Here is a 22,839-nt window from a genome sequence, read left to right as displayed (position 1 = left end):
TCGCAACACGGCCAGGTCCGAACTCCCTCACAACTAGACTTGGCCACTGTTTCTATGTTTTGATACAGTGTATCGATACGTGGAACTGTTTCAGTGTTTCGGAACGGCTGTGGTTCACTGTTTCGAAACAGTGCTGTTTCATTCCGCCCCTGTCTCGGGTAACCGGACCAGATTCGATCTCGAGCCAGACACAGAAACTGTATCGTTGTTTCAAAATAAGGCTGTTTCAGTACACCTGTGCTTGGGACGGACTAATTGTATCGAAGCAGTGATGTTTCATTCCGCTCTGTGTCGGGCGAGATTCGGGCTCGGCACAGGTACTGAAACACAACATACCACTTCGTGAAACACTTTCAAGAGTGTCGAAATCTTTTTGACAAGCAATAGCATGAAGCTTAAGATATCCGAAAATAAAGCTTCGTTTCTAGCTGACTGTCCTATGCCGAAATGGCGTAACATCTGCTTTATAAACACTAACCAAACAATAAAACAACGCATACTATTCACATTCAAAATAATAAATAGATGAAAATCATTCAGTTAAATTACACTTTTTTTATAACATACGCTTCTCTGTTCATGTACAGTAATCATATTAAGAAACGCAAGTAAGCCTACAACATTTCGAATAAAAAAAGGCGTAGTGACAGTTATTAGACATATACATAAATTTGATGTAGGTATAATTGCAAGCAATCTGTTTGACATATCACTAATAGTGTAATAGTGAACGGGGAGGGCTGGCAAGCATGGTGTATTTATAAAACGGTTCGAAACACCTTGAAAGAGAAAAATTTTTCTGTTATATTTTGTTATTTATTCGAATTATTTGGCATTATTTGTCAGACTATAGTCACTGTGCCTATTATCCACAATGATTCCCTTAGTGCGCATGGAAATCAGCAGGATGGGTATATTACCCATACTAACGGGAAGTGGGAATCCCAGTAGCATATCAGTTGTGTCTGCAGTTTGCTCCCACCTCCAGTTCCGTCCGTGGTGGTTCTTCTGTCGTAGGCTGTGGCTGTCCTCAGCCAATTGAGAAGTATGAAAGTCACACGACACGAAAGCAGCGCATTTGCTGAAGGAAATACGAAACTGCCAAGACGCCCAAGTTGATAGTTTCATACTTTCTGCGATATGATTAGCGCTCTCGCACCTCATTTGTATTTATATGGACAAACGTATACAGTAGACATTCAAGATGATAAAATGTGTAGGTTTATTAGATAACAAAACACAAAGTGTTTCACTGTTTCGAAACAGCGTATCGAAACATTACATTGTACTGTTTCATTTGTTTCGAAACAGTTATGTGTTTCAGTTTGCCCATCTCTACTCACAACATACGACAACCGGAAAGTAATAGCAGTCCAGCTAAGGTAATAGGGCAGGGTCCATATCGATAAGCGCTGCTGCTGCCGCTCGCGGACAGCAAGTCAGCGACTCAGTGACACCAGTCATTGAAAATTAACATAACGAGGTGGCAGTACAGCAAAAAACACGATGTTAAATAAGAGATGGCGCGCCTCAAAATGTACAAATTTTTGCAAACAAGACACTATTTCCTGAGTTAGGTATGTAGATATCTTCTAAAATGCCTCTTTCTACGAATATCGAAATCTCTTACCTCGATTTTCCATAAGTTCTCGTCCTATTTGAAATAAAAGAAAAAAATCATTTTTCCACAGCTGTATTACACATTATACAAAACAGACTGTTCACGAAAGGCAATTATACCAGCGAGCATTATTACCCAGACCTGTGTTTATATGCCAGCTATTTTGCTAATATTGAAGTATTCATTTTCTGATACGTCATATCAATGGCAAAGTTATTTTGATGCACATTCAGATCTAAGTAAATAAATTTTACAAACTCAATGTCCAGTAAGCGATTTTTAGTACACGGTTGTACGTATGATATTGGTCAAGTCAGGGATAACACAGTTTATTTAAAATCACAGTAGTTAATAAGTGAGACTATAAGTGCAACACAATCAGAGTAAATAATAATATGAAGAGTCATAAAACGTAATGATAATACAACTAACGATGTTTGGCAAATCAGGATCACTTAAAAAAATGATGCTTCAGAAATACAGACAGTGTAGAAGTAGTGGTCAAATAACAGACGTATCAACTTCACTTTAAATGTACTAAACGAAGCGTTCATTGCTATCATTTCTCGCCTCTCCCCCCCCCCCCCCCTCCGCCGCACTTTCCCTCCCTCGCAAACTTCCAGCCGTGTCAGTTTCCGCTGTTAATTGTGAACCGCACTGAACGTGCAGTTTCAGCGGCCGCTCGCTATCAGGCCACTGCGATGCGTCCTGTGGCGAAATCTCAACATCTGTGGCTCCTGAGGCGGCTCTTCTTCTAGTGGAAATCGCAGATATATTCGAATATCTTTTCCTCTTTTAAGAAGCTCCTGCAAGTAAAGGTTGGTATTTGATATACTGTATGTACCACCAAGGCAGAAGCAGTATTTTCAAATTTTTAACTAGTGATCTAGACTACAGAACAGAAAGTAACTAAACAAGCAACCACATTTCAGTATCAGCATCGGTGGAGAACGTTCTTATTGTCATGTCATCAGCTACAGTTCTACATAAGATTAAAAACGTGACTTTTTCTCTATAGTATTCCAACCGTGTTCGGCTCTAGAATATTAAAATGTTCGCTTTATCTATTACTTGGTGAAAAAACGTCGATTTTTCCAAAAACCCAGTCACTTTGTTCTGTTGCAGTGGCGGACAGCCGCCCGCCTCACCCACAACACAGGCCGTGACCTGACCCAGCCCACGTGTCCGACAGCCGTGACTCAGGGCAGCGCCGCTTTGGGTGTCTGTCCTCTGCCGAGCGCCTGGACACAGGTACACTCACACACTGCGAGAAAACCTCCTCGGCATCGGAGGCGCGGCTTGCCAGCCTTGGCAAACCAATAAAGGTTGTGCTCGGCGCTTCGCACGCAACAGTCCGCTTCCGCGCTGGCTCCAGTCAACATGCACGTAAGTACACCACGCCCGAAACTCGATATTCGTCACCTACTTTAACGCTGGTGAGCGCACGCGTATTTACGCACACAAATTCTTCGTCTATCCACCCCCACCCTCTTCCCACGAATATTAAACACGCTGTAAATGACACAGAAACTATTTCTCATATTTGCAATAAATTTGCAGGTTCAGTTAGTGTGGCACAGCATTCTATAATTTGAAAGAAGTTTTTTTTTGTTTCATACGAGGAAAAAACCGATGATCAAATTAAATAATCATATTTGCCAGGGCAGCTGCTATTCCAAGTAAAGTCTGATTATTCAGCCACTTCTGAGCTAGAGCCGCACGCTGGATAATTCTTGGCTGGTCGCGTATAACGGCAAATGGAGCAGCAGTACTGTACGTCACTTTTCTGCTTTCAAGTTGCCGCCCCTGGATGTTCGCTGCCCTAGCTTATAATGAACAATGAAGTGACGCACTGTGCAGGCCTTTTGGGTTTTTGCGACGGATTTGCGTTGCAAGATAATCAGTTCTTTCTTTTAAATTTTTCAAGTTAATTAAGACAAATATTGTAATGGATGTTCACAGGTTACTTGCTGGGTCTTTACTGTCATTACGTTTCTCATTACGCCGTCACTGGGAGGTAAGAAGATACTCTTTCTATCACCACAGTAATGCACTATACTTTTTAATATCATTATTACCTTTATTGTTACTATCATGTTTGTTATTGTTATATGGTACAGTATTGTCCTTGTAATAATCGCCGCTGTTTTTCAGCGTTACCATTGTTGTGCTTGCAATGAAAGCCGTTGTCGTCATAGTCATTATTATTTTTATGTTATAAATTGTCGTCCTCATTATCAGTAACGGTAACGTTATGGCCCATTATAATTTTATTACAAGTGACGTACTAAAATAATTTTGGAAGACCTTAACTGTACCGTCAAATACTTAATTGCAGCTGCACTGTCTGCTTCAAGATAATGAAGTCATGGTTGCTTGTAATTACGCACATATGTAACATCTGTACAACCTTAACGTCTACATGAATTACATCTTACAAATAACAGTTACATGATTTACAATTCAGTTATAAATCTTAGAGTTTGCACTGAAATAATACATAAGTAACTATGTACTCGAGATCAAAGAAAGCGCCAGTGTTGTGATGATGAACGGTGATTCGTACTGACACAAAACAACAGCCATTGTCTAAGGTTCAGAGTGGCCTTCTGTATCCAGGTGCAAAAACATTCGACAAACCACTGGCGAACTAAAATAAAGAAACTAGGAAATTTGCAAATTCGGAATACAGCTAGAGACATGTAATTGATCATTCCATCAGTCAGTTATCTTATAATGTAGACTCAAGGATTTTATGTGGAAAATGCCAGGGTTCACCTCTGTTCATAATGTCTATAAAGTTGCAACTCCACCCCTCTCCTCTCCCCCCAACAAATCAACCAGTGAGTAGCTTAATGTACAAGAAAGGCAACAATTTCTTGTAGAATCATGCCATGTTCTTCTAAACGGCATTCTAGTGGCTGTCTGCTTTCTTGCCATTTATTTATTTATTTAAAGCTCTCGTACAGACAGCATTAAGCGAGTTTCAAAAACTTATTGGGTACTTATTGATAGCACATTATAAAATGAAAGTTTCTGTGACTTTAAAAAGGACTATTTCATACATCCATATTCTGATGAGGTACATGGGACCTTGAAAGGTTTTCAACCACGGATTTTTATGACAGGAATGACAAAGACTTGTGATCATCATACTTTATTATTGTATGGCCACCTGATTTCTGACTAAAGGAGCAGCTTGAGTAGACTTTATTCCACGAATGTACATATTGTATTTAAATTTTAAAAGTATCCAGAAGGCTGAAAAATTGTATATTCTGTCACTCTTAAATGCTATTGGCAGTTACGCTGCAGCTTCTCTTAAAATAGTAGCAATGTTCAGTTTTAGGTAAGTTAGTTTGCTTCTAGATGATTGACTAATAATAATAATAATAATAATGATGATGGCCTGCAAATAAATATAAAATTTAAAAAACTGATGATGGAAAAGCCTAGTTGGATCACAAACAGCAGTAGAAGATAGAAGAAATTGTAACAAAAAATCATGGCTTTGTAAATAAAAGTTATAGCACATTTGGTTTTTTACTGTCAAAAATATCCCACCTCGTGTTAATGTAAATAATGTAGGAGTAAAATTAACAAACCACCAAGTGGAAATAACAATCTTTATTTACCCACAATAACTTTATAGTTTTGGATATCATGATTTATTTTACATCTGTAACAGTGATTTCATGCTATAACGAACATATACAACAAGTAGCACTTAAGATGTTTTATATTAACATTTATCACCACTAATATAGTGCTACATACAAAAGCAGTGCTGCTAACAATGGAGTTCAGAATTCTGGGGATAAACATCTTTCAATAAACATCCTTTAAAAGCTTTCTACAGAGTGTCTCCTTATTATTTGGCTATTGAATTGTTTATTTATTTATTTTTATTTATTTATTTATTGTATTTTTTTTGCATGGAGACACCAACTGGTGTCTTTTGCAAACGTCATAGCATTTTTTTACAAGTTTAGTACAATATATATATATATATATATATATATATATATATATATATATATATATATATATATATATATATATATATATATATATACAATAACTTTTCCAGCTGCAAGTAGTCCGTGGACTGTGACCCTGAATCACATCTGGTTCATGTATTCTGATTGTCTCTGTTCATTACGGTTGTTCTTCATTCTCTTTTACAAACATATTTGTGCAAAAGACATGCAATGAGCAGCCCTAAGCAGTCAGTAAATTAAACTTGAAGTAGCCCCTTGAGGACTGGTGTTTGTTTATATTACCACTTTTTCCAACTGCTCTATTTTGAAGCGTGAGTATCCTATCCACTTAGACTGTGGTTGCCTCCATCCCAGATTTCAATGCCACACTGCATATATGAGTAGATTAATCCATAGTGTATTTGTTGAAGAATGGGAGGAGTTATTATATTTGTAAAATGTTTTAGTAAGCAAATGTTGTAGGTAATCTCCATGCAACATAGCATATCTGCTCTTTCACATAAAGTGTTAATAATCACAGTGCCTGAAAATTTATGTGTATTGGATGTTTCAGCTGTAGACAGTGGTTCAGTACTTAGCCCCCCCCCTCCCCCCCAGGCTTGAGATTAGTTCGAACTTCATCATGTCTGTCATCTCCTTCAGTGTAAGTTAATTTGTGATTAGATATTCTGTGGTTAGATCAAAGTTCTCTTAATTGCTTTGCAATGTTAGCTATTCAGTATAGCCCCAGCTAATAAATGATGTATCATGTGCATAATTCACCAGTTTTCTGTTTTGTGACTGTGCTATGCAAGAAACAAAAATGGCCTGAGAATACATCCCTGGTGGTTCCATAGTTGAGAGTCTTGTATGTTGATTGTACTGTTAAGATCTTAGCTTCATTCTTACAACAAAGTTCACCTCACTGTCTTTTGTTTCTGAGACAAGAACTTACGGAATTCAGTGCCATTCGACTTCTATCATTAGTTTCTAATTTGGATAAAAGTACTGCATAATTCATAGAATCAAAGGCCACAGACAAATCTAGAAAAAGTTCCAGTGACTTTCTTTTCTTTATCCAGTCTTTTTAGTAGCTCATGGAAAAAAGTTGCTTCCATTATTGTGGATCACCCATTTAGGAACCCATGCCGTGAGTTGTTTAATAGGGTGTATTTGCAGAAGAAAGACTGCATTTGATCTAGAATTACACTTTCAAGTATTTTGCCAAACGTTGAAGTCAGTGAAATTGGCCTGTAATTATTTGTCAGTGGCTGTTCCCTTTTTATACACTGGTCACACCACAGTAATTTTTGAAAGGCTAGGGAAGGTCCCCTGGCCAGTTTAATTGTTTTATTAATTCATTTCTGTGTATGTTAAGTAATGCAGATGATATACTATCCAAGCCTCCAGATGGTTGTATTTTGAATTTTTAGATTACTGCTGGTTCATTAATTTCTTCTCTTCATGTCTTCCTGAAATATTCTGAAGGCCTCACATACTGAGCTTGGCTCACTCACCGACATGCCATTTTCTCCTAGTGTTAAAGTACTGCAACTTGAAAGTTCGGTATTTTCATGTTCTTTGTTTACTGTCTTCCAGGCTGTTTTTAGTAACATTATAGGATTAGCTTAGCTGTTCAGCATAATATCATGCTTTTAAAGACTTCAGGGGTTCCGTTTATGTTTTTCTGGTGCTTTTGTACTTTGTTGGGAATTACCGGAAGTAGCACAGGTGTCGAGTCATCGACAGGCACACAAACTAGTGTAAAACTTTTGCCAGGTATCAGATCTTTTTGAGCTAGTACAAACACATATATAAGCACGCGTGTGGGGACACTGAGAAGTGTGGGGTAGAGCATGCTTCCCATTGTATCACGTATTACGATTTCTTCCCATTCCATTCATGAATGGAGCAGTGGAAGAATTACCGTTTATTGTCTCTGGGCACGCTGCAGTTTGCCTCGTCTCCAAGGACACTTTCTTCATGGGAGTAGCGTTCTGTCACTTTGTACTGGATCATGAAACTTTGTAACTAGGTTTTAGCTGAATAATTGACATCAGTCTTCGTGTGCCTGCCAGTTCAGGTTTCTCGAGCATTTCAGTGATCTTCTATGAGTCAAACAGACCTGTCACACTGGTACTGCCCTTCTTTGTATGTGCTCAATATTTCAGACTGTTAGTTCTGTCTGCTGTGGTAATTGGTAAGCAGTCTCCTTTGTAGACAGACTACATTTCCTAGTACACCTAGAGTCCTGACTGTCCTGCTCGTGAAAATCCGACCTCCGTCTGTCCGACCTAGTTAATCCGGCCTACTCAATTAATATCACAATAATACTTCTCCGTGATATAATGAGGATTAATTTATTGTACTACAGTACTTTTCCAATGGCTTAGCAAGTGGACAGTAGCTGTAATGCTTTGTGGCCTTTCAAAATGTTTCTTTTATCTTTTGTGCTTGTAGCACATCTAGAGTATCAGTTATAAAATACAGATTGCATTGTTAATATTTAATAAATTACCAGAACCACTCTTCAAGAAATGATACTTAGAAGCCCTCTTCCAGCACTCACAGACAACAGTGATAAACACATGTAGAGACTGGTCTGGTGGCAGCTCTGTGTTCTTTGTTTCTTCAGTTGCGTATCAGATGTCCAGAGTGCATGCATTGTTAAATTTTTGTTTTGTGTTGTGCTTTGTGTTTTAATTAAAGAGTTCAGAATGAGTGATAAACAAAAAAAAAATGTAGTGACTATGGATCAGAAACTACATGCTATAATGCAACTGGATTCCGGATAGGAGCCATAACTATTGCTTTGGAGATAGGAGTAGGAAAAAGTCCTGTTGAAGACTGGAAGAAAAATCGAGCAGATATTGAAAAGTGGTGTGTTTCCCTAGCTATTAGAAGTGGAATCTAAGTAAGGAAGATGATGTTGCAAGGTAAGCACAAAGAAGTTAAGGAAGCTGTATTTTTGTACCATGAACATTTAAGAGGAAAAGGTTTTTCCATTACTGGGCCAGTATTGCAGGGAAAAAACAATACAATTTCAGTGTTAAATAGTAGGAGGAGATTCAGAATTTACTACCAGTGCATGATTGTATCGGTGGAAAAAACAATTACCATTAGTGAAGAGGCTTTATCTACTGACAGAGAGGACTCGATGGAAAAAACAGTTCAGTATTCGGCAGACTACCTTTAGTGGAGAAGCTTTATCCACTGACAAAGAGGTTGTGACATTGCTTAAAGACTATCTTTCCAAGTTAATTGACAAGGAGGGAATTTCTGGTGAAGAATTGTACAATTGCAGTGAGAGTGGTGTAATTTACAAGATGCTCCCTGTGAAAACACTTGCTGTAAATAAGGAAGCTGCAGCACATAGATACATGAAAACTACAGAAGAGTTACCGTATTGGCTTGCAGTAATGATACTGGGAACCTCAAGCTTAGGTCTACAGTAATAGGGAGATCAAAAAACCTAGAGCTTTTAAAAACATGAAAAATCGGGAATCAAAGCCCCTACATTACGCCAATCAACAGAAGGTGTGGATGAATTTAGAAATCTTTCAAATATGGTTCCAAAATGAATTAGTGCAAGATGTAGAGAATTATTTCAGAGACAAGAATTCACTGAGGAAAGATCTGCCGCTTCTTGATTATACACCTACACATCCTGCCAGTGCTGAACTCGCAGATGGACATATCGAAGCATTATTTTTACCACCAAAATGTGATTGCTCTTTGTCAGCATCCATCGAATGCTAAAGATGTAGTACTGTCGCCATCTCCTCAGTTTCTTGATATCGGCAATTAATAATGATGTAACCATTCTGAAGATTGATTTGTTAGATGTCATAAGATGGTTGGCTGGTGCATGGGAAGAGTTTCCGAAAATATCACTCCTAAGGTCACGGAAAATTCTTGTAGACATTGAAGGTGGACATTCTAACTTTGAATCCATGTGTGAAACCAAAGTCAAAGATTGAAATGATGATATCGTTTTGTTGCTCAAAAATCTACTGGGCTGTGAGGATGTCGATGCAGAGGACGTCACAGGTTGGATGGCAAATAATGAAGTAGATGAACTAACTGATAGTGATATTGTGAAATAGTGACACAGGGGGAAGTAACGCAAGAGGAGGAGGCAAACGTATATGACAGAAGAAATCTCATTCCATGTTCAGAAGGCTTCAAGATGATTGAGGCAGTGTTGCAAAACATTAGAGGACAGAAGCAAACAATGTCTGCTGGTATCTCCATTTGTGTAAGTGGAGCCATACAGCAGCACAGAAGAGGTTTAAAGGAGAGGAAACAAGTCATCTATCATAGACTTTTTTAAAACCTCAAACGTATGAGGTTCATCTTTTTTGTTGAGCCTGGATTTTACATTGTGTAATCACACTTTACAATGCAGATCATTTTATATTTCCTGTAATAATTTCTGAAGGGTGCAGTATGTGCATCATAAACACTACTAGCACATATGTAATAAGCTAGAAAATGTTAATAAAATTGGCTTTTGGTACATAAAAAAGGGTGTTTTGAATAGTACGGCTGGTGTCAGAAGAAAGAATTTTTAGAACTCCACCCTCTTCAGGTTTTTGTTAGCCAGCTTGACCTTGCACCACATTAGGCCAGATAGTCTAACATCTAATTGTATTTTACCAACGAACTATTTTATACTGTAAAGGAACTTTTGTATAAGAAGTCAATTACAAAACTGTAACTATCCAGTTTGTAGTCATATAAATAATTTTTGTAATTGTCCATGCAATATTTTGCTCAGTTGGCATATTCCTCATCATTTGTTTATTGTGTATATTGTCTATAGAACATAGAAGAAACTAACTAACTAATTCACTGTGTGAGGGAGGTAATGAGGTGAGGTGCAGATGGGAACACACAGAGCATATTGAATACTGTTATGTGATGAAGAATGCAGGTCGTAAGTTGAGCGGTAGTGTTCAACATCGGCAGTCCTCTTGTTCCTGCATTAAAATTAAAGGGCTCAAGGAGTAAATTGGAAAGAAAAACAGTTTCTGTTTGTCTATTTTGTTGTGTTGCAGAGCCTATAGAAAAACAGATTTTCAGTTTTTAATGTACAGTAACTAGAAAAATGAAAGATTTATTCTGTACATTCCTGAAACCATGTAAAAGTTTATCTGGAACTAATAGGTGTAATTCTGTTTTCCTCTTGCATTTTGCTGTTAATTATGGCTTAGCCATGCGACATTAAGAAAGGGAAAATCTTTTTGAATTACTACGATGCTCAGCTAATGATTTTATTTGCATTCAGGCCTGCAGTTCCCATGAATTTCTTAAATGGCTCCATGCCACCTGCAATTGTTGACCTGTAGATTATTTATGCACTGTTGCGTCGTTTCAGCCGTAGGCCTTCTTCACACTCACTGTTAAGATTTTTTTATACAATAACAATATTTTATCCTCAGTACATCAAGGATTTTTGTGTAAGGTGGGTCCTCAATTATGGAAGTTGTCACACATATGTAAATGGATGTCCTTTATTGTGTATGGTGATTTTTAAGAATTAACAGTCACCTTTGAGTGTTATGTATATGGGCATGGTCATATGCACAAGGTGCTTTTTAATTGTAAATGTTTTATTTCTGGCAAACTTTTGTATAGTGTGCCATATTTTATCCACCATAATGATAATATGGCATGGGGTTCGAACTCACAATCAACACATTTTGTAATAAAAAATTTTTGAAGATCAGAAGATGACAGTTATATCGGTCAAGATTGGTTGTCAAAAATAAAGACAAATTTATGTAATCTTGGCTATAGAAAGTTTTTTTAGATTGTTTGTAGTTACAGATCAAAACCAGTGATTAAGCAAAATACAAATTACATTGTACGCAATGACTAAATACATACATTTGTTAGCTGTTTGGTCATCAAAATTTTGCAGTGACAAATATTGCCATATTGGTCATTTATATGTGTCATACGTAAAGCACAGCACTTATGCATGTACTTTTGAGTGTAGACTCCATGTTTATGATTAAAAACATATGTATAAATGTGCTAAGGGAAGTTCTTGCTGAATCTAATTACTTTAGAACTAAAGAAGACCATTCACCAAATAGTAGGAGCATGTAGTTAAGTACACAAAAAAGGAAGTTTTATGGATAGATTATTGGAGGAGTGGAGGGTTCCGTGGCTCAGGCAGCATTTAAGGAACAGAATGTGGAACTGGATTTTAGCCAGGTGTAGGGATACTTTTCTGAACTGATGCAGATAGATGGACTGGGGATCAATTTGGGATGAGATGTAGTTAAGGCAGAAAAAGAAGGAACCATTCTAGCTACCAAAAACCTGAAACCCCTTGTCTACTTCAGGTTCATTGTCAATATCTTCATGATCTGGACTGAGGGCGAGACACCCTGTCATCGTTCCTTATAGCCTCAACAGTGTCTCTCCCCTCCACTTCACCTGGTCCTCCTCAGTGCAACATGCCATCTTCCCAGATATTCATCTTCACCTTTCTGATGGCTCCATCTTTTGTCCATACAAGCTCACTGAGCATTACTTGCATCTTGACAGATGTCATCCCTTCCACACTAAAAAGTGACTCCCATATGGCCCGGCCACATGTGGATGGCATACCAGCAGTGACAAGAATTCTCTTGTCCAGTACACTGAAGGTCTCACAAAGGCCTTCACAGACAAGCACTACCCTTCAGACTTAATCCACAAACAATTCCTGACACCACACCATCACAAATTGCCCCACCACCCCCAAGAACCAGCCACCGAGGTCAAATGCTTTTTATTTCAGTTCCTGATCACAATATAAAGTCCTTCGACGATGACCGGCTTCAGTCAGGAATGACTATCTTCAGATCTACCGTATAAAAAATATACAGCTAGTGGGCAGTCTATCTTTCGAAACAATACATTATTTCCTATCACAGTATATTCTGATACAAACTGGGAATGTACAGATAAAATAAGGTAAAGCGTACCTGTTTTACACCATGTCCTAATGTGATAAAGCCGTAATGGCATCATCAAAACATTTAAACACACTCAGCAAAGCATCATCCGTAGAGCTAAAATATGGTGTAAAATAGGCCACATTGTCCAAACAGTCATTTTACAACTGGCATTACTGTACAAAACATGCTAAGTGCTACCAGAAATATGTTTGCCTATATGCTTCATAGATGTCGCTACTGTGGGCTTAGATGTAGTGTTCATTTACATGAGAACCATAATATGATGAAAATACAGCAGGTAAAACACAAATAGGAGACTTTTTTACTGCCAACCATTATAGAAACCAATTGTGATAAAATAAAAGATGAAGACAGTAACATATAAAATTATTTAAAGGAAGTATATAAAGATAATAGGTTTTGACATTTTTATGGTCAATTTACGGTCATAAATAAAATATACGTAAAACACTGCCTATAGCAACCTATAAATTACCTATGAAAGATAAAATGTGTATATGACAAAATAACTGTATGGAACAAAAGACAGATCAGTGATCAGTCCCTTCTGTTGGCTCGGGCACCAGGATATTATGTGGGCGTGCAGCGATCGTAAGAACTTAACCGCTAGAGGGCTTTTCATACATTGTGATACATCTCCCACAGAAAAGATTTATACAACATATTAACAGTCAATAAATAAGATTATATAGTCTGGCCATACAATCCACGAATAGGTAGGATACAATCAGTTACAGGATTAGAGCGACGAATGTATCGAAGTAAGACACATGCATACTGTTCTCTACATAAATCAGCAACGAGGCTAGATATAAATAAGTGATGCATTAAGTAGTTATTGTAAAATGTTATCAAATAAAGCAAAGTAGGCGTTGGGCACAAAAGCACTCTGTCCATTGAGTGCCCTTGTGGGCTCATGCTTTTTGGCCTTGTAAATCTCGCAACTCCTCTAACAAATCGAGAGCTCGAACCCTTTTCCGCGTTGTGAAGAATACGCATACAACTCTCAATAATCTCTATAGTGTGGCCAGTTTCTGGCAAATGCATTCCCAATGCAGTTATGTTATGTGCCTCCAAGTGCGCCTTGAATCTTACTTTAAAAGAACAGCCAGTTTGAATGATATAAAATTTGTCACAACTGCTACAAACGATCTTTAAACCTTAGAACCATCAGATGTATCAGAATTATTACGTAACATGGAGTTTCAGAGTGTTGTTAACTTGGAAACCACATCTAACCCTAGATTTCCTGAAACATTTTTTATTTGTTGGGACATTTTTCCGAAAAATTTCATTGGAATAGTTTTCAGTTTTTCTTTATTACTTCTTTTTTCTGGGTAATTGAGCGTTTGCATACTATTTATTTTCTGTTTTTTATCCTGTTGTATGGGTGCATTGCAACATTCACAGAAAAACCATTGGCTACTGCAATTTTCTTTAAGATACTAAGTTCTTGGCGTTTTTCGTTGTTGGCCAATGGTAATCGAAAGAGTCAGATGGCATGAACTGACACTGTACATTTAGGCTTTCTGAAAATCAAAAATTAATGTCTGTTATCAGCTTTCGTAATAGTAAGGTCTAAATAGTTAACGGAGCTCGCTCCTTCTACTTTCGTAGTAAAAGCTATTTTTTGGTGCATGCTGCCTATGGCTTGAGCAGATGTGGTAACATCAGTCTCGTCTCCCTCCAACAGTAGCAAGATTTCATTGAAATAACATTTATAATTTATAGTCTTTTCTTTTAGTTGGGGAAACTTAGCAAAGAACTTACATTCTAAACCGTACAAAACATTTCTGCTGACGTACCAGCCAAACTGCTAGCCATCCCGAGACCGTCTTTTTGTTGACATATTTCACTACCGAAGGTAAAAAAAGTTGTAAGTTAACACTACAAAGGAGTAATGTTCTCGTCACCCAGTATCATCCCAGAGTGGAGCAACTGAACTACGTCCTTTGCCTGGCCTGCTGTATCGTTGTGTCCAGAAATGAGGGACATCCCGTCCACAATCCTTCCCAACTCTCCTAAAGTGGTATTCTACCACCCACCCAACCTGCACATTGTGATCCATCCCTGTGCCATTCCCACTCCCAGTTCCTAGCCACAGATGCCTAGCCCTGTGGAAGACCCAGGTGCAAGACCTGTCCAAATCCACCCAACCTGGCACTTTCTATTCCAGTCTTGTCACAGGCTTATCCTACCCCATCAGAGGCAGGGCCACTTTTGAAAGCAGCCGTGTCATATACCTACTCCGCTGCAATTTCTGCACGGCATTTTATGTGGGCACGACCAACAACCAGCTGTCCAGCAGAATGAATGGCCACTGCCAAACTGTGGCCGGGAGCAGAGTTGCAGAGCACACTTGTGACCGTCCTGCCACCTCCACCCACCCACCTGACTGCCAGCACCAGTGTTTCCAAACTGTGTAGACGGGATTTATCCTTTCGACACATATTTTACTCCCGTAGTTCTCCTGGCCTCAATCTCTGCTAACCCACTGCAGCCGTATCCTCTACCGAGCAGTCTCCCCTTCCTCTGCCCTACCAGTCCAGTCCTCCTCGACATCACCGTCACGATGCGCCACACCGACTCACCACTACCGGTGCATCACATCCCTACCGTGTGCACTTCCTGACTCCCTCTGAACAGTAAGCTATCCTTCCCCAGCACTCCCACCCACCTTCCACCTCTTTCCTCCCTCTACCACACCTCTCTGCACCATCCTCCAGCCCAGTTTACCTGTCAAACCGCAGCCCCAGCAATGTGTGTTCATCTGGTGCAGTGCAACTCCACAGGTATAAGGGGCAGGTGGGGGTGGGGGATCAGGATATCAGGATGTGTGTATTTTATGTATGTGTATTTTAGCTCTTTGAAGGATTTGTTCAAAAGCTAGTGAAGTTTTCATTCTTTTTTGCGCATCTGTCGATGACTCGACACTTCTACTGTTTGGTGAGCTGTTGCCTTTATTCCAAAATTATTTACTTCCTACCATAACCTTTCTTACCATATTTACATGTGTGATTTAAAAATACATACGATGTTTCACTCAAAAGTACTGAGTTAAGTTGCCACTCTGTTATTTTTCCATATTTACATGTATGATTAAAAAATACATACGATGTTTCACTCAAAAGTACTGAGTTAAGTTGCCACTCTGTTATTTTTCATGTGTTATATAGGAAGCACATTACAATACAACAACCATATTGATCTTGGTAATTATTAGAGAACAATTAAAGAGAACTATCACAATCTTTATTGGAGCAGCCTTGGAGATCCACTTTCTCTGTAGAAACAAAATCATTTGATCTCAATTGAACACCCCTAGTTGTCTGAAAATATTTCATTAGTATAATATGATTTATTTATTTATTCATCAATCTTTTAGCATGTACATGCAATTGATGTCATTGTTAGTAAGTTTAAAAATAACTTTTACATTGGGGAGTGTCACGTTAGAAAAAACATGGTTGCTTTTTATATAGTAATGTACTGTACTACTCAACCACAATATTATTGCATTATTGGAAACACATGGTGACATTACATTAAACAAGTAACGTGGTGACTAAGGAAAGCACATCTCTCTGTAAAGGCTTTCAGCTCAGTTGCACGTATACTGTCAGTCCCGATTACACGCTGACTGACCGTGGCCCGACCGAGGCGCCCTCATTCTCAGCCGTGGTCAGCTTATATACTAAACTTGACAAAACCAAATCAACAGTGTGTTTATAAATAATAAGGAACTATTAAGAACAAATAAATAATTCATGAATGAAGGCACAATCAATGTTATGAATTCATTAGTAAAACCAAACAATGGAAATTCCTGGGTGGAATCACAACAGTGTGGAAAGTATAGTTTTCTACTCACCACATAGAGGAGGCATCGAGTCACAGACAGGCACTATGAATAATAATGCTAGAAGCATTTAAGCTTTCAGACAGAGTCCTTCCAAAGTAGAAAACTCTCACCCATTCACACAAGCCAATCTGCACACACATGGCCACTGTCTCCAGCTGCTGAGTATCTTCTTCTTCTTCTTCTTCTTTATCGTCGCCTTTTCCCACGTCACGTAGGGTTGGCATTGCTCTTCTGGATCCTTCTCCTCCATAGTACTCTATCCATTGCCTCTTCCTTCTTCCATCCTTTTTTCCTTAGGTCCCCGGATATCTTATCCTTCCACCTCATCTTCGGTCTTCCTCTCCTTCTCGCTTCCTCAATCTCCTTCAATCTTTATATCTTCAACTCTGTTTCCCATATACTCTTCCCCTTTTCTCTGTAAGTGTCTGTACCACCTTAGTCTGCTCTCTTGTATCTTTTCCCTCATGGCTCCCACTTTCACAGCTCCTCTAACAAATTCATTTCTAATCCTGTCCTTCCTTGTCCCCCCACACATCCACCTCAGCATCCTCATTTCCGCCACTTCCATCTTCCTTTCCTGGGCTACTGTGATTGGCCATGTCTCTGTCCCGTATATATAGCAGGCCTTTCCACCGACTTGTACACTTTCCCTTTCAACCCAGTGCTCACCTTCTTGTCACACAACACTCCACTCATTTTCCTCCAGTTGTTCCAACCGCAATTTATTCAGTGTTGTATCTCGCTTTCCAGTCCTCCGTTCCTCTGTATGTATGACCTCAGGTATTTAAATTTGCAGACCGATTTCAGCTCATCATCCAGTATCTTGCAAGAACTCATCTGCACATCCTTCAGTGCTAAATATTCTGGCTTTGTCCTGCTAATTTTCATCCCTCTTTCTTCTAGTGCCTTCCTCCAATCCTCCAGCTTTTCCTCAAGTCTGTCGATGCTCTGCTCGCAAAGAACCACATCATATTCCACGGCGCTTCCTTCTTCACATCTTTCACCGGCACATCCATAATCAGGTCAAAGAGGTAGGGGATAAGCGCAGACCCTTGATGTAACCCTACTTTTACTGGAAACTCCTTTGTCATGCCCACACTATTTCTCAACTGTGTCATTGCTCCTTTGTACATTTCCTTCACTAACCTCACATACTTCTCTGGCATGCACCGTTCTCTCATGCTTCTCCATATTTCGTCCCTCGGGACTCTGTCGTACGCTTTCTCCAAATCAATGAAAGCCATATGCAGATCGGCTTGTAGCTCCCCGTGTCTCTCCCCTATCCGCCTTATCCAGCTGCTGAGCATATTCCTCATTATTTTATCTTTCTTTGGTTTACCTCAGTGAGGTACCTCATACCTCAATGAGGAACTTCAAACTTTCAGCACAGGGGAGGAGCATGTAGAGAAACTATGGCTCAAGTTTAAAATAGTAGATGACCATTCACTGGATATAGTAGTTGACCATGCACTGGATAGATATGTACCCAGTAGAACAGTTCATAAGAGGAGGGGCCCTCCATGGTATACAGTCACTGTAAAGAAACTTCTGAAGAATCGGAAATTACTACATAATAGGTGTAAAACAAAGTGTAGGGCTATAGACAGAGAGATGCTAAATGAAATGTGTTTGGCTGTCAAGAGAACAGTGAGTGATGCCTTTGATGGCTACTGTAGCAGAATATTGTCAGATGATCTCTCACAAAACCCAAAGAAATTCTGGTTGTATGAAAAGGCTGTTAGTGGCACCAAAGTTAGTGTCCAGTCCCTAATGAATGAAACAGGAACTGAAATTGAGGATAGCAAAGCAAAAGCCAAAATGCTTAACTTCATTTTCGAATGTTCCATTACAAAGGAAAACACACGAGAACTGCCTCAATTTAATCCTTTACCACTAAAAATATGAATGAAGTAAGTATTAGTATCAGTGGTGTTGAGAAACAGATGAAGGTGTTAAAACTGAACAAAGCTACAGGAGCCAGTGGAATCCCTGTCAGATCCTATACTGAATTTGCAACTGAGTTAGCTCCTCTTCTAATCACAATCTATCGTTGATCCCTCAAACAAAAAACGGTGCCCAGTTTTGGAAAAAAGCACAGGTCACATCTGTCTGCAAGAAGAATAGTGGAAGTGGTTCACAAAACTACCATCCAGTATCCTTGTCATGGATTTGTTGCAGAATCTAAGAACATATTCTGAGCACAAATATAATGAGGTATCTTTAACAGAATAACCTCCTCAATACCAACCAGCATGGATTCGGAAAACATTGATCACATGAAACCCAACTCGCACTTTTCTCACGTGACATTCTGAAAACTTTCGATCAAGGCAGTCAGGTAGATGCAGTATTTCTTAATTTCTGAAAAGAATTTGACTCAGGACCACACCTACACTTACTGTCAAAAGTACTATCATATGGAGTATCAAGTGAAATTTATGACTGGATTGAGGACTTTTTAGTAGGGAGGATGCAGCCTGTTATCTTGGATGGAGAGTCATCACCAGTCGTAGAAATAACTTAAGGTGTACCACAGGGAAGTGTGTTGGGACCCGTGCTGCTCATGCATATCAGTGACCTTGCAGACAATTAACAATAACCTCAGACTTTTTGTAGATGATGCAGTTATCTATGATGAAGTACTCTGAAAGAAGCTGCATAAATATTCAGTCAGATCTTGATAAGATTTCAAAGTGGTGCAAAGATTGGCAACTTGCTTTAAATGTTCAGAAATGTAAAATTGTGCACTTCGCAGGAAAAAAAAAAAACAACATAAAATCCTCGGAAAATAATATCGGTGAATCGCTATCGGAATCGGTCAATTCATAAAAATACCTGGATGTAACATTTTGTAGGGATATGAAATGTAATGATCACATAGGCTCTGTTGTGTGTAATGCAGGTGGTAGACCTCGGTTCATTGGTAGAATATTGGGGAAGTGCAATTAGTCTACAAAGGAGACTGCTCGCAAATCATTTGTGCGGCCCATTCTAGAGTATTGCTCAAGTGCATTGGACCTGTGCCAAATAGGACTAATAGGGATACTGAACATATACAGAGAAGGTCAGCATGAATGGTCACAGATTTGTTTGACACATGGGAGAGTGTCACAGAGATACTGTAGCAACTGGACAGGAAGACTTGTGAAGATAGACATAAACTATCCCAAGAAAGCCTATTAATAAAGTTTCGAGAACCAACTTTAAATGATGACGCTAGGAATATATTAAAACCCCCTATGTATTGCTCACTTAGGGATTGTAACAATGAGATTAGAATAATTACTGCATGCACAGGGGCATTCAAATAATCATTCTTCGTGCGCTCCATATGTGAATGGAATGAGAAGAAACACTAATAACTGGTACAATGGGTCATACCCTCTGTCGTGCACCTCACGGTGGTATGGAGAATGTAGATGTAGAAATCCATAGTGTGTTCATTAGACTGTCCATTCCATTCAACACTGTCAGCAGTTCTTCCTCACTTTTATTACTGAGGATAGAAATGTGTGGACATGTCTTGATTTTTCTTAAATATTGCATGTATTATCAAGTGCACCATCAGAACTGCCTCCCTGATGCTCGTATGTTTCCAAAATCTGAACTGATTGTCTTCTAGTAGATCCTCAGTTTTCTATTCCATTCTTATGTACATTACTCCTGTCAGCAACACGAATGCATGTGATCTTAAGATGATTGTGGAGGGTTGCCACAAGTTCTGGAAATCAGGGAATTTCAAACGTATCAGGGAAATTTGAAAAAAGAAACACTGGAAAAGCCTCATTTTTGTCTCAGGAGATGAAATGGTTTGTTTACTGAGATGTCACACACCATCACTGAGTATGTCTGTGTGAATATCCGTTTGCTGTCGTTTTCTGAGAAAGGCTATGGCCAAAAATTTAGTTACGGCAGTGCGATTGTTTTTTCTTTGTGTCTGTCTGTGACTCAGCAATCATCTGTACAGTGAGTTGTTACCTATTCTCATTATTTTTGATTGTATTTGCGCAAGTTATCTGTCGGCACGGACCGATCGCCGCGGTCTCATTTCGTCGACATTGTGTCTGTGACACACGAATAGCTGGCCACACGAGTAGACTTTCGTGGTGCACCAAAACCACAGTCCATTTCTTTGGTTATGTAAAGTATCAGGCCTGCCAATCTGAAGCCCACAGTTTCCCACTAATGCGCAGGCCCTGTCTGACGGATCTAGTCTCACCGATCTGTCCGCAGGCCGGGACTGTCTGTGTGTGAGGTGTAATGTAGCAAATTTTCATGGTTTATCTGTGCACCCGGGACTGCGGTACTCCTCGGCATGCCAGGGGCCACGGGCGATGGATTTCAGGAATTGTGACTGTCTCACCACAAGTACATTCTACAGTGCAGCATTTTATAGACATTTTATTTATTCTAGTACATTTTGGCACTTTGAAAGTTGTTTACGTGTTAGAAAGCACGGATGACAAGAAGAAAAAAATTGTGGCAGTCATTGGCAGTTTGTACGCTAAGTACGCGTGTATTTCTTGAATGAAAAATCACACGTTACCTGTAAAATAATAGACACAACACAGTGGGTAATAACTGACAGTAAAAAAACACAGTAGAACTAACATTTTATTGGCGGTCACCTATAGTGCTGTTTTACACAACCTTTCCCCACCTTATACACTTCTTTCAAGAGGCCTACTTTTTACTGAGGTTATTTCTGAAATCGGTGAAGGTATTTTAAATCTGTCTTGCGACTCCAACAAAATGCCTATTTTAGCCACCAAATGTGTTTCATTTTATTGAAATAAAATAACATCAGTGGTCTTAATGAAACATATATACAATTTGGCTTGCTTTCTTTGCCTAGAAACAGTTCATTACAAGAGATGTTGATGTTAGTACTTAAGATTTTTGCTCACATGTTTAGAAATACAGAAGTCCTTACATTTTTGTCAACTTATGTCTCAAAATTTGTCAGGGGAAAATGCTAAAACTTGTCTGGAAATCGGGGAATTTCACTTGGGGAAACTTGTGGCAACCCTGTTGTGTGAATACTTTTCTGCGTTTCCTATTTTAGAAACTCCGAAGGAGTTCTGCAACTGTGTAGGCTGTAGATTCCTCGATAGCACCGTAGGATGGTGGGTATCCAGATTCTGCTTGGTGGATCAGAGGTCCACTACACACAGGAAGTGGCCACATGGGTAGCAGGGATGTATGGAGGGGACTGGGCAGTTTTTTAGGTTAGAGGTTCTCAGGAGACGGCAGAAAGGATGTAAGTCTAAAAGGGCGCAGGACAAACACAGGAAAGTAGACCTAGAAACAAAAAGTATTACAGTTGTAAACTGCCATAGCTTTGATGGAGAAGAACCAGAATTCCAAGTGCTAATACAAAACAGTTAAGCTCAAATCTTTATAGGTACAGGAAGCTGGCTAAAGTTGGAAATAAGTTCCACTGAAATTTTTACAAAGGCCCTAATAGCATTCGGAAAGGATAGATTAGATGCTGTTGGTGGTGGAATGTTTATTGTTGTTAGAGATAGTTTACCTTGTAGCGAAAAAGATGTAAATAGATCCTGTGAGTTAGTATGGGCAGATTTTATACTTGACAACTAGAATAAATTAAGAATTGGTTCCTTTTACTAAACTCAGGACTTGGATGGTTTAGTTGCTGAACAGTTCTAAGAAGACTTCGAGTCTCCTTTAAAATAGGTACCCCACTCATACCGCTATAGTTGGCGGTGACTTCAATCTACCCTCGATATGTTGGCGAAAATACATGTTTAAAGTTGGTGGTAAGCATAAAACTTGGTCCGAAATTGTTCTGAATGCATTCTCAGAATATTATTTTGAGCAATTAGTTCATGAGCCCAATTGAATTGTAAATGGTTGTGAAAATGTACTTAACCGCTTTGCAACAAATAGTCCTGAGTAAATAGGGATCATCATGCTGGAAACAGGGATTATTGTCCACAAGGTCATTGTAGCAAGACTGAATACCATAACGTCAAAATCCATGAAAAATAAACACAAAATACTTGGTGCCTTCCTAAGAGACAGTATTCACTCCTTCAAATCTGACTGTGTAAGCATAAACCAGAAGTGGTTTAAATTCAAAGAAATGTTACTGATGGCAGTTGAGAGATATATAAAAAATAAACTAATAAGAGTTGGTACATATCCCCCATGGTACATAAAACAGGACAAAACACTGCTGCAGAAGCAACGAAAAAAGAATGCCAAATTTCAAAGTACACCAAAACCCCAAAGTTGGCAAAGTTTCACAGAAACTCAAAATTTAGTGCCACTTTCAGTGTGAGGTGGTTTTAGTAGTTTCCAAACAAAACTCTGACTCAAAATATAGTAGAAAATCCAAAGAGATTCTGGTTGTATGTAATGTACACCAGCGGAGAG

The 22,839-nt window shown here is 39.0% G+C and overlaps 1 protein-coding gene across 2 annotated transcripts in view; it reads left to right on the top strand.

Annotated features, from left to right (window-relative positions):
- Positions 1 to 2,863: 2,863 nt before the first annotated feature.
- Positions 2,864 to 22,839, top strand: part of LOC126203623 (neurogenic locus notch homolog protein 1-like) — a 167,148-nt gene continuing 147,172 nt past the window's right edge. Inside the window, exons 1-2 of one of the 2 annotated variants that reach the window (XM_049937996.1) lie at positions 2,864 to 3,007; positions 3,584 to 3,638. In XM_049937996.1, the coding sequence (XP_049793953.1) occupies positions 3,002 to 3,007; positions 3,584 to 3,638 (61 nt within the window). In that variant the 5' untranslated portion in view covers positions 2,864 to 3,001. The remainder of the gene's footprint in view (positions 3,008 to 3,583; positions 3,639 to 22,839) is intronic. The other variant, XM_049937995.1, reaches the window with a different exon arrangement.

Source organism: Schistocerca nitens, chromosome 9, assembly GCF_023898315.1.
Source record: "Schistocerca nitens isolate TAMUIC-IGC-003100 chromosome 9, iqSchNite1.1, whole genome shotgun sequence".
NCBI classification, from domain to species: Eukaryota; Metazoa; Arthropoda; class Insecta; order Orthoptera; family Acrididae; genus Schistocerca; species Schistocerca nitens.
The sequence above is the reverse complement of the archived record's forward strand: the minus strand, read 5'-3'. Positions and strand labels throughout refer to the sequence as shown.